The sequence below is a fragment of the Tyto alba genome, unplaced genomic scaffold, assembly GCF_018691265.1.
Source record: "Tyto alba isolate M040663 unplaced genomic scaffold, T.alba_DEE_v4.0 Super-Scaffold_42, whole genome shotgun sequence".
Classification (NCBI taxonomy): domain Eukaryota; kingdom Metazoa; phylum Chordata; class Aves; order Strigiformes; family Tytonidae; genus Tyto; species Tyto alba.
Window position 1 is genome coordinate 18,068,387 of NW_024881318.1, and position 12,098 is coordinate 18,080,484.

The 12,098-nt window shown below is 40.2% G+C and overlaps 1 protein-coding gene across 2 annotated transcripts in view; it reads left to right on the top strand.

Moving 5' to 3' along the window:
- The first annotated feature begins 2,133 nt into the window (after nucleotides 1–2,133).
- The window catches only part of LOC104365979 (oncostatin-M-specific receptor subunit beta), a 35,746-nt gene continuing 25,781 nt past the window's right edge, over nucleotides 2,134–12,098 (top strand). For both annotated transcript variants that reach the window (XM_042804416.1, XM_042804415.1), the window contains exons 1-4: nucleotides 2,134–2,271; nucleotides 2,700–2,759; nucleotides 4,878–4,972; nucleotides 9,299–9,395. In XM_042804416.1, the coding sequence (XP_042660350.1) occupies nucleotides 9,323–9,395 (73 nt within the window). In that variant the 5' untranslated portion in view covers nucleotides 2,134–2,271; nucleotides 2,700–2,759; nucleotides 4,878–4,972; nucleotides 9,299–9,322. The remainder of the gene's footprint in view (nucleotides 2,272–2,699; nucleotides 2,760–4,877; nucleotides 4,973–9,298; nucleotides 9,396–12,098) is intronic.

Consider the following 12,098-nt stretch of genomic DNA (forward strand, 5'->3'; position numbering starts at 1 on the left):
GAAATTATTGCTGCTACCCAAATGGAGATGCAAGAGAGGGCCAAACACCTATAATCCACAGCAGAGTTGAAATTACTCAGAAAATGTTAAATAGATCAACTGATTTCAACAAGTATCTCCAGTAAAGGCCTAAAAGAAGAAACATTTTTGAACACAGATGAGGGGGCTCAAAGCAGAAAAATTACTTAATATATTATCTTTAAAATAGTATGTGCAAAAATTTTCCACCCCTACACTAAAAGACAAAAAGGAGTGCAATAACACCCACTCAAAATTTAAAAACTGCTAGAACTAAACTCTCTTAATTTATTACCTTTAGTTTTCATTGCATGATGATATGCCATTTTTCCTATCAGATCCCTTAATGTACAACCCCCCTGTTTTATTTCTTGCATATTATTCAAATCCTACTTTCAAATATAGAATTGATAAATTAGTGGCTTTTCTAAGTATACTGTCTAAAAACATTAGAGAAAAAAACTTACTAGTGTATTACAGAGAGTTGTTAATAAGCATAAATTAAAAAAAAAAAGCCAAAATTTTGACATCCAATTTTAGACACCTGTGAATTGAATTTTCAGTAAAACTAAGCAGTTAGATGGCCTCTCTTGTATGTACTCCTCTGAGTTCTGACACAACAGTAAATGTCTGGTTCTAGTGGCTCCAGTGGGCAGAGAAAAATGAGTAAATAGCGACCCTCTGAACAGTCCAGTTTATGTGACTCACACAACATGCACAGGAACTCTGTGAAGGAAATAGATGTAATTCTCTTGAATGAGGTTCTGAATTATAAACTATCCTTTGACTAGAAATAATTTGCAAAAGTATGATGAGAAAATGGAAAAGGTGACTAAAGAAGCAGGGTGTTACTGAACAGAGGGAAGCACAAGCTATCATGGCAATACAGAGACAGGGAACAACTGGCTAGACAACAGTTCAGAAGAAAATGAACAAGGTGCTAAAGTGGATCACAAGAAAAGTGTAAGTCAGCAACACTATGCTGTTACAAAAAAAGACAAACTATACATCAGGAGGTATAAAAAGCAATATAGCCTGAAAGGCAAAACACTTCCAAGTCCACACCCATCCAAGGAAAAGCAACCAACCTTTGAGAATCTGAGACCATCCAAAGGAGAGCAAGAACAGCGTCTTAACAGGTACGTTGCCTTTAACCTACAACTGTAGCTTAGGAAAAAGAAGAGACAGAAGACCTTTTTTACATAAAAGCGCTACAAACTGGAAAAACATTCAACCATGAACACCCTGAAAACGGTTGGTAACAGGTTTAAACAAAACTTTCTCATGGGTACATCTGATGGAAGCAGAGACCCAAGCAGCTTGGGGCACGCTGCAGGTCTCTGAATGCCTTACCCCCCTTACCCAGGCCTGTCAGAACGGACCCACGGCCTAGGGCCAGGGCAACAGACCCGCTGAACTCCTGATCTCCCTTCCTGCCTTGTGGTCCGACGGTTTTGGGAGTGGAGAGTTTGACTCTGTGAGCCATAGCCTTCCCCAGTATGGCTTCTGAGTGGAATTTCATCGGACAGGAGGCGGTGGTGCAGCACCAGGCCGGCTATGGCCTCAGCCCCCCCAGCCCTGCTGCGAGCACCAGGCCACCTCCTCACCCCGCCCGTCCTGGTGGCGAGTGACCTGACCAAGGAGGCACAGGCGCCCTGGGGCCATGGCGCCAGGGGCACAGGCGGCTTGGAGACATCGCTCCCGGGTGCGGTTTCTGACCAGCTCGCCACTGGGAGGGAGTGGGAAGTGTCCGTTTGAGAGAAGTGCCCGTTCTCTGCTCCTCACGCCCCTCTCACGCTAACGCTGCCTGTCCTCCTCTCCCTGCTTGGCCACTCAAGGGTCGGCCCCTGGCCCCGGCCGACCCCAGGCCCTGCAGACCCTCCTCGGTTGGGGGAGCACCGGAGCGGCCCCACTTCCACCGCCTACTCCCTCGACGAGGGGGCAGATGGCGGCGGGCGCCGCGGGGGGAGGGAGGGGAGAGGGGGCAGGGCGGCCCGCGCCCTGCCGTCGGGAGGGCAGCCAAGGGAACGCTCCTTCCCGGAGCGGTGGGGGGGGGGAAATTCCCGAGGCACGGCTCACTCGTCCTCCGCGGGGTGGGAGGAGGCGCCGCCCTGCCCGGGGGAGGGACGGCCGAGCGCGGCCGCGCCGTAGCTTTTCCCGGCACTGACCGAGGCCGGCCGGCGCGTCCCGCAGGTCGCCGGGCGGGAACGTGCCTCCCGCCCCGTCACGGCGGGAGCTGTTCGGCGGCTGCAGGTGAGTTGTGCCGGCCTCTGCCAGCCGCGGGAAGCCCCTTGTTCCCTCAGTAATGCCCCCTTCCCCTCTCCTCCCGCCGGGGGACCCCGGCCGCCCTCGCTGAGAGGAGCCCAGCCTGCTCCGCTGAGCAAAATCCACCGTCTCCACTCCGGCGCCTTGTTTGAAGCGCTTTGCGGAGTCTTTCCTTTGGAGTTTAGTCTTTCTGATCCCTCTTCACCCTTTGCCGGCTCTTTACGCCCCGTTTTCCCGGGCGTCCCTCGGCACGGCGGGTGCGGGAGGGCTGCGGGAGGGAGGGGAGCCGGCGCCTCGGCACCGCCGCCCGCGAACTGCTCCTTCGTCCTCCAGAGACAGATTGCCCTGGCAGCACCATCGCTGTACCGTTGGATTTAAGCTGTTTTATGACCCTTCCAACCTTCTTTGTTTTCAAGATGTCACTGCTTAACTGCAGCGGGGAAGTTGCGGATTTGACCTGAGCAAAAATTACTGAGGTGAGGTGCGTGGCGGGATGAGGATACTGTTCGTGCTAGGTGATTAGGTTTGGTTTTAACATCTGCTGTCCCTACTATTTAGAGAAGGTGTTGACTTGCTTAGAAATGCAAGCCCAAAGCTTTAAATCCATCATTGTAGAGAAAAAAATGTGTTGTTCCTGCTTTCTTTTAAGCAGCTGAAATCTGTTGTTTCATCTCAAATCCGTCAGGGTAAATGAGAAAACATCATAAATTCCAGTGTGGTTTTTGCATTCTTTGGAGTTTGACTGTTTTTTTGGCATAACCTTTTTAGCTCTCTTTTTATCTAAATATTGCATGTCTAAACCAGTTCCTACTCCAGCAGAGTAAACGAGATCCTAGCAGTGTTACAAATAGGTCATGCCTCAAAAACTTGGTAAAATTATTTTTCCTGTTAGTATGAGTCATGCCACAACATTATGTGATTCCTTCCCTACAATTGTTAGCATTTGCTTTCTGATGTGACAGGAGTAGTCTTACACGGTTTGTTCAGTGCTTTATGTTTTTAGACCCCATTTTTTTTCATCATTTAATTGCTTTTTTGTTTGAATTCCAGCCTTCATGGGACCATGAAGTACATAATGTTTTCCTGTTTTGGCAGAGCTCTTTAGAAAATCAACAGCATGCCTCAAAGAGCTTTCTGTTTATCAAAAAATAGGTGATAAAGCTATCCCAAAGTGATTAAATGAGACATGCCTATCGGACCTTAATTATAGAAATGTCTTTCTTCCGCATGTGGCTTCTTAAACTTGTTGCTCACCCATTAGATCACAGAGGCTTATTAGGAGCTTTCAGGGTCTTATGCACAGATGTATTTTGTGTGCTAAGTGCAATTTAAATTATATTTCAAATTGCTTGGCAGAAGAAAGCCTGACTACAAGCACTGAAGAAACAGTTCATCCACTTTGGTATTCAGAATTTTTCAGAATTTAGAATTGTTGCAGATTAAATTTTCTGTAAACATTGTAATGTTTATTTTGAAATGGGATCTATTTAGCTGTAGGGTGCTTTGGCAGATGCTACTTTACCAACACTCAATAGGTTTCTGATGACTTGAAACTGCTCCCTGTTTCAACTAAAGCTGCCTCAGTTGGATGTCAGTTCTACACTGTTGATTTTGCAAGGGGTATACTGGGAATTGCAGGGATCAGGAGAGCATAGGCACACTTTGGTGCAGAGTGTTTGTACAAATCATTGACTTAGGGCATTGTAGCTCATTTTGGCACTTACCTAGTTATCTGCTAACTTAAGCGGGAGAAAAAACACCTCTGGAGGATGACTTAGTCTACCTATGGTCTGGCTTATTTCCTATCAGTGTCTCTTTCTCTTTGGTGTCTATGGAAGGAGTTTTTTAAGTTTTGGTGCTAAACATATCAGTTATCTTAGTGACCTTGTACTACATGGTATGAACTTGAATTATGATTCGTATCCTCGGTCTGTCTGTCTATGAAGTAGAGGGAATTAGAACATAGGATGAAAGATGTGATATAAATCCAAAGTAGTAGTATTACTGCATTTGCCTTGATGATAGTCCTCTCCCATGTCTGGTTTGGGAAAATCTGTTTGATCGATAGTGTCTATGATTTGGTGTCCCTATCTAATATTCTCCTTTAAATGGATAAAGTTTTCTGGATCCTAGCAGCTGAAAATATTTCTTTTCCCATGCCCTGGTTCATTTGAGGATGTGGGTTGTGACTGGCAGCTGTTTTAAATAAGCAAATCAAATGGCACTGGGAAAGGAAAGTTGTATGAAGTATGATTAGAAATATGTGGCTTTAGGAAGATGGATACAAAACAGATTGACTCTGCGGTTGACCATGACTAGATGTTTATAGCAGGGGCTTCCTTTTCTTACATACATGAATATTTCAGGTACTGCAGCAATGTTTGTACCATATAGTTCTAGCTCCCAGCCAATGACTCCTGAATACTATAAGCCTGAACTTGGAAAAGGTTTCAGTTGAGTTTTGGTGCTTTAATACCTCTGAAGAGAAGTTTGATGAAAAGTTTATCTTAGGTATGTTTACCAGATGAATAATGGGAATTTCTTTTTCCTCTCATCCCTACCATCAAAAAATCATTGGCTGGATGGGACTTCAGGGATCATCTAAGCCAAACTTTTGCTTTGAAGGAGAAGCAGTTTATTTAGACTATTCACGAACTACCTACTGAAGGAGATATCATCTCTTCCCAAGGTAATTCTCTTATGTGCTATCTCCATTCCTTGAGCAATTACTCTTTAATTGTCAGGTCTGTAAACAAGTTCTGTTGCTGTCAGCAATTATTGGAATTGCTGCCGGGTCTCCAGAATGGTTCTGTTCTGTTGATGTATTCATCAGTACTGATTAATTTCAAGTTAGGCTGGGGAGTCCTGAATCCATCTGTATCCATTTTGTCACACCGCAGGTTATATTTTTTCCATGAGAAGATTTACAGGTAGGCTATATATTAATGAGTTAAATAAATCTATCAGTGGTTCAGGCTGCAGACTGCCAAGACTAAACAAGTCTGCTATATTTCCCTCACAGATGTTGAATTTTTAAAAGAGGGAAGAATACAGGGTAAAATGAAAAATTTCTTGCTCGGCTAACCTCTATAGCTCTGACAGATAATTTTGTGCCCAAACATCCTCAGCTTATGGCTTATTATCCCCCATTTTGTAGATCATTTCCCAGCATGTCCCAATAACCAGATTCATCACAGAAATTAGAACTGTAACTACTGTTGTAAATGATGGCAAAGAATTAAAGCTTACAGAAGTGATTATTTCCTTCTGTTTGGCACTTAGGGGGCAATATCTAAATTACTGTGTCCAGAACAAAGAAGACTGACAGACTGGACTGAGTCCAGCAGAGGGACACAGGAGGCTTTGGATACTGAAGCATATGTAGAAGTTACTGAAGGAGCTCAGTTTGCTTAGACTTGAGAAAGGTAAGGGCAGCTCTACCTGCAGTCTTCACCTAACTAATGGAAAGTTACTGAGAGGTGTACAGAAAAAGGGCAAGAGGAAATGACTGCAAACTGTAGTAATAAAAATATAAGGAGAAAAATAAGTAGATTAATATAAGGAGGATAAAAGAAGGTATTCTCCTTGTATGAATATAAGGAGAAAAATTAATATATAAATATAAGGAGAAAAAAATCTTCACTGTGAAGGTGGTTAAGCACTGGAACAAGTTGCCCAGAGAAGTTGTAGAATCTCCGTCCTTGCAGTTCTTCAAAACTCAGTTGAACAAACTGCTCTATGATTCTGTGATAGGCTGGAAAAATGCCATTTGCAAAATTATCTTAATGACAAAAGTAACTAGAAAGGAAAAGGTGTTCAAATTATGTTTCTGCAGCCCATATTCAACATCACTGGCATGAGAGCCTCTTTTTCTTCTCTGTATTTCATGGAAACAAAGTACACAGGCATGCCAGGTTAGAGCATGGTGACAAAGTATGACTTCTCTTAAGCTTAAAGAAAAAAGTCAGAAGTGATTCACTCTCATATGAAGAATGGTGGCATACTAGTGTGGTTTTCATATCTTTTCAGACTGGCAAATCTGAATTAAGCTGTTCACTGGAACAGCTTAATTGTCACTTTTCTTGTTGCGTTTGATAGTTGCTCACTATTTTTCAGAGGTAACACTTTGCCTCTTTCAGAGTGATGAACTATTTAGATACTTAAAAACCTTCCCTGGCTTCCCTTTGTTGTCCAATTATTTTCACTTTTGGCAAGGTTGTAGTTAATCTATTATCATAATGGGTTTTTTTAAATGAAATTGATAATGTATTTTGTACAAATGCTTTGATTCTCTTTTAATCTTTGTAACCAAGACACAGATTTTTAAAGTATGATTTTGTAGAAGTACTTAATTATTGATAATGCAGAATAAGTGCTTAACATTAATTGGTAGTAATTACTGTATGTGATTAATTTATTAGTCCTAGACAGAATTTTCCATATAAAGATGATTTAAGTAAAAATATTACTCATATATTAAGGACTGTATTTATTTTTTTCTCAAATAGTAGTTAATTTATTTAAATTCATATTCTATTTTGTTAGAGAATTTCAAAACTTTCCTATGAAAACTGGTTTGATACAGTTGTGATACATATTATCACAATTTATTATACAGTATTAAACTAGATTATTAACTTACTGAATAGTGGAAAACATTGTATCTTTCCAAAATATATTTATATTTGATGGTCATTTGTTATATTACACTGCCCTGTAGTAGTATAGGGTGTTTGTACTCTGCATTAATAAAAGTGATCTAGGCTCTCTAATGAGTGAACTGACAGTGGAACTGAGTGGAGAGAGATAGTTACATTAGTCATTTATTTCAATACAATAGTTGAGAATGGCTCTTACGAGCAGAAGAGAATTTGGATTTGTTTTCCAAAATTTTATTTAATTTAAATTACTTTCTAAAGGAAGTAATTTAAACAAATAGTTTAATATGTCATGACTTCCACAGTACTTTTCCACTGTATTTAGTATTGGATTTAAGTGATACATGACAAATAGGGCAAATAGCTTTGTGTCCAACCCCAAAGGTGTTAACAAAATCAGGAGTCCTGTGGGGCCAGGTTTTCATCATGCTGATGTAATTAAGGCAGAAGTTATGACACTGAACCCGACTGACTATCCTTGTATTGAATTGATCTTAAAGCAGAGTCAACTCCCTTGACTTTAAAGGCAGTTTTATTTTCACTTTTTTTTCTGAAAAAGGGCATGCAAGATTTGGCTTTGTCTCTCCATATTAATTTTGTGTAATTCAAAAGAATAACAATCTACTGAAGAGTTACCAGCAGTTTTAACATAATCTGCCTTGAAAAGGCTTATTTTCGTTTCACTTACCACTCACTGCACTGTAACAGAGCCATTCTGTCGTGTTTATTCCAGACAAAACATGTCAAATTATTTTCCCTTTTAGATATTAAATTTGATCAGGTGATTAAAAAAAAAAAAAAAGTCTAAACGTAAATCTGTAGAGAAGCAGTTTTGCTTAAGTCAGTTCTCAGAACAGTCTGTTAGTTGCATATGAATTAGGTCTAGGTTCTCAAAAATATTTAGATGTTTTATTCATGTTGATTTTTATGTTGTCCAAATACTTTTGAGGATATTGGTATAATGGCAAAAAAGACTGCAGATGCTTTTACAACAGGCAAGACAATGCTCACCTTTTAAATATGGGGATCTCCAAGTGAAATATTTGTGTTCACAAGGAAAAAGTTGGGACACACTGCAGCAATGGTGCTTGTTGTGAGTGTGGAGCCCTGGCTTGCAGTGCTGCATGCAGGACTCTTCTACATTTTCCATGTGATGCTTAGAAACATGAAAAGAAAAAAAGTTGAAACATTTTCTTTTGATCCTTTGGAGAAATTCAGAGCTTCTCAAAACCAATTAGTCTAAGGCAGTGTCATTAAACTTAAGTGACTGTAGCACAGAGTTATTAAATAGGAGGTTTTCTGTTAGGAGGAAATTCTGCAGTGAGTTCCTGGCTCTTCTAGAATCAGTAAATGTTCTGTCCTTGGCTTTAGTGGGGACAGAAGGTCATCATGGTTATCTGTCATGCTAAGCAGTTTCAACTCCTGTTGTGGAAGTAGTGGTAGAAGACTCTCTTTATCAGTACTCTGCACAGCTTCAGAAATGTAAAAAGTGGAAATTAAAAGTTAAAGATAGTGGTATCCATAGTCCTGTTCCTGCTCGAGCTCCTCTACCCTCTGTGCCTGAGTACTTTTAACCATACTGCTGCTGAATGTTTACCTCTGCCTTCTACATGGGGGAATTTGCAGATAATTCATGTCTTCTGAGATGTGACATATGATCAGTCCCTCAGGACTGGGCTGTTCCAGTCAGACAAAGTTTCATCTTGTCACAAGGCGAGTGTAAAAGCTGTAGAAGGAGTCCTAGGTAGTGCTATGTGGTGCTTGAGATGACAGTCCTTCTAGGAATGGAACTTTCTAACACTTCGATATGTGTATTTTAACTCCAGTTGAACTAAAGCCCTCTGTATAGTACCCTGGTGCTGGCAAAGGGCAAGACCATGCTTGCCAATGTCTGCTGGATTCATCAGTCGGGCTCTAGGAGGAGTAGAAACCACAAGGCTTTTTGCACCTTTGATGTTTGCTTTTTTGTTCCTTATTAGCGTGGATATCTTGCTACTTATGCAGGAGGAAAGTCAAAATATATCAGGACAAACATTTGTTTTAATATTCCATAGAAATAAGTAGAGGGAAAACTTTAAAGATGTTGTGCATTTTATTTGTTTAGATTAATTTGAACTTTCTGAGTGTGGTATATTTTCCCATGTGCTGCAGTTAGATCAAAAAAACAAGAGGAGTGGTTCTTGCATTCCTTATCTTCCTTTGTACATTCTTCATGCATTTATCCTAAACTGCCTGGAGTCTGTGTGGTTAGGTTTTTATTTATTCATTATTAAATACAGTAATATTATCTGGACTGTTGTCTGGTATGTGTTTCTTGTAAAGGAAACATAAACAGAAATGTCTTCTTCCCTGCTAAGTTTTGTGCAGGAACAGGTGGATGAATGATGAATTACTTCATGGTTCTGGCAGTACTGCTTCCCCTGAGGATTTGCTATACTACGCACTCACAGCAAGGTAAATGCCTGAACATCTGCTTTTTTATTTGGATGAAATCTACAACAACGGAAGCTTTGGACTTGCTCATTTGTAAGTCTCCTGTTAGTAAGCAACATGTTATATGCTTTTTCAAGTGCTTCTCCTTGGTAAGGTGATAAAGCACCTTGTATAATTACTTTTTGTAACCTCATCATCCAAAATTGCCTGTTGAATTAATAACTTGCAATGATGTGAAACCAGAGTGAATTTGTTTATCTGCTCCCCCCTCTCTCTCATATGTTTTTGATATGTACTCTGTCATCTTCAAATTATTTATTTCCTCTTTGATAACTTCTATGCATTTCTACCTCTTCCTTTCACATTCTGTTTTATGTTTGTCTCGTCTATGAAAACTTTAGCACTTCTGTTGGCTCTTTTTTGATTATGCCACAAGATTCCAGGACCAGATCTTTATTGCTTACACTTCACATATATATCCAATAGAAAGAAAAAGCAAATACTCATATTCAGAGGGAACAAAGTTTAATATAAAGGTAACTTTCCACAAGGCTGTGTGTTTTAAGGTAAAAGTGCAGCTTGCACACTTGCTGCTGGCAGTAGCATTGGGCATGAGTCCATTAAAAGAAAAAAAAGGAATTAATATTTTTTTAACTGACTTTTCTGTGACCACCATTAAGGAGGCAGAATTTACCAGATTCTAGTCTGCATTATAGAAATTGTATTGCCTTAATTCAGTTGGTGAAGGAGGGAGAGGGGTGTTTTTTTTTGTATAAATGTAGCTGTTGTTATACTGAAGGGGGTAATATATCTGTTTCAGACTTCTTTGCCTCTCTTCAATCTTGAAATTCATGTGTTCACGCTCCATTCCCCCAAGGTGCCAGTTCCTCATTTTTGAGACTGGAGTGGCAAAACTTTGTAATGTAGGCAAGTCCAAACAATTACTGCGTTACAGTAACTTGGATACTTGTTTTCACATGCAGTTGTTCAGGAATAAAATTAGTCTCTGTTGTTAATCATAAAGTCTGGAGTTAGCTTTCAAGTTAAAAGAAGTCTTAAGATGCCTTGATTATTTAACTTTGGTAGGAGGGGAAGTTTATAACTGTGAATACTACAAATATTTCTACATGTGTAAATTATACTAAAAAGTCTTTTAAGTCCCACATTGTAACTCAATGGTCTTCAAGATCTTGGGTATATTATTAGCTACATTGTTTCTTCTGTTTGTTGGTACTGTGTATAAGCCCTGACTGGTGATCTAGACCATCTTATGCCAGGCTCTGAGGAAAATAAAATTGTGTGAGGTCTGAAGTGATACATCATCTAACTAAAAGGAGATACAGATGGAGAAAAACCAGAAAGTAATGAGACCTTTGTTTTTTCCTCATATTGATTAAATGTGGCAGGTGAAAATATTCTCCATGGTGAGAGAAGGGATGAGATTTTAGCTTGGACAAAGGAGACATATGTAGAGAAGAGAGGTAAGCTCATAGTAAATGCCATAGACATAGTAGTGACACTTGCAATTAGAATTGGCTAGAGAAGGAGCAGAAGAAAGAAGATATTCAAGGGTTTTTTTTACTGGTGCACCCTGAAAAAGAAAGGGGTTTCTGCCAACTGCCTGGCTTTTCTTTCAGACTTTTTTTTTTTTCCTTTCCCTGGGAGTCTTACTTTGTGCCTGTGAATTTCCTTGAGAGTGTAGCTTGCTCCCTTCCTTTAGGTTTGTTTATTTGTGCTGGGCCTGTCTGTCTCCCCCAGTTGTTTCAGTACTGCAAAAGGAAAACACAAGAATGTCAAGGGCCAGAGCTTTAGATCAGCCACCTATTTACATATGTGAACTGAGGTCCTCTCAGAGGCTTGGTACGTGGTGCTTCAGGTAAAAGAATGATGAACATACAGTTAAGCTTGACCTAAAAATGAGCAGCTGAGATTCCATACTGGAGAGGAACAACATTACAGTCAATTCCTTACCATAAGTGGGATTTTAACAGCCTTTATCTTGTTTTGATGGTGAAAGTCTGTAGAATGTGGGGAAAGGAAGTGTGTCTTGTCTTACCTTCCCAAAATAATGTGAGATACTCTGCTTCCTTCCACAGTTATTTTTATGGCTCACTTTGTTGCTTTGGTTGTTCTGGCTCCTTACTTGGTCAGTCCTTGACAGTGAAGCTAACAATATTTTTGTTTTCCCATAAAATAAGTGATATTTATCCCCAGGCCTTCTACCTTGTTTATTCAGTTACAGACATCTACTAGTTGTCATAGGGGCTCGGATTCCTTATGGTAGTATAGAACTGATGGCCATTATTTTTTCCAAAAACAACCATCAAGCAGCAGGTATGTTTTTTTAAGGACCATGGCGTAGCCATAGCCAAAAATGAAATTTTACTTCACTTGAAAAATTTTTGCATCTACCTTACAGAAGACACTAATACTGTCAGATTCTGTCATCCTTTTCCAGTAATTATATGTTAAGGGTGCAGTGAGAATTGATAGAAGGTACATGTGCATGAGTGTGTGTGTATGTATACTTCTTCCTTAAAACCTTTTTTAGGATACCACAATCCTGGTTCTGAGACTGTGTTTGAACAATGAAACCTTGATTTCTCCCTCCAAGCATATCTGAAGAAGTCTATGCCAGTAGTTTTCTCTAGATTGAAAGCATATGGTTTTCATTTTGCTTTGACTTGCAGTGCCTTTCAAAACGGAATGGATTAAAAATGTACC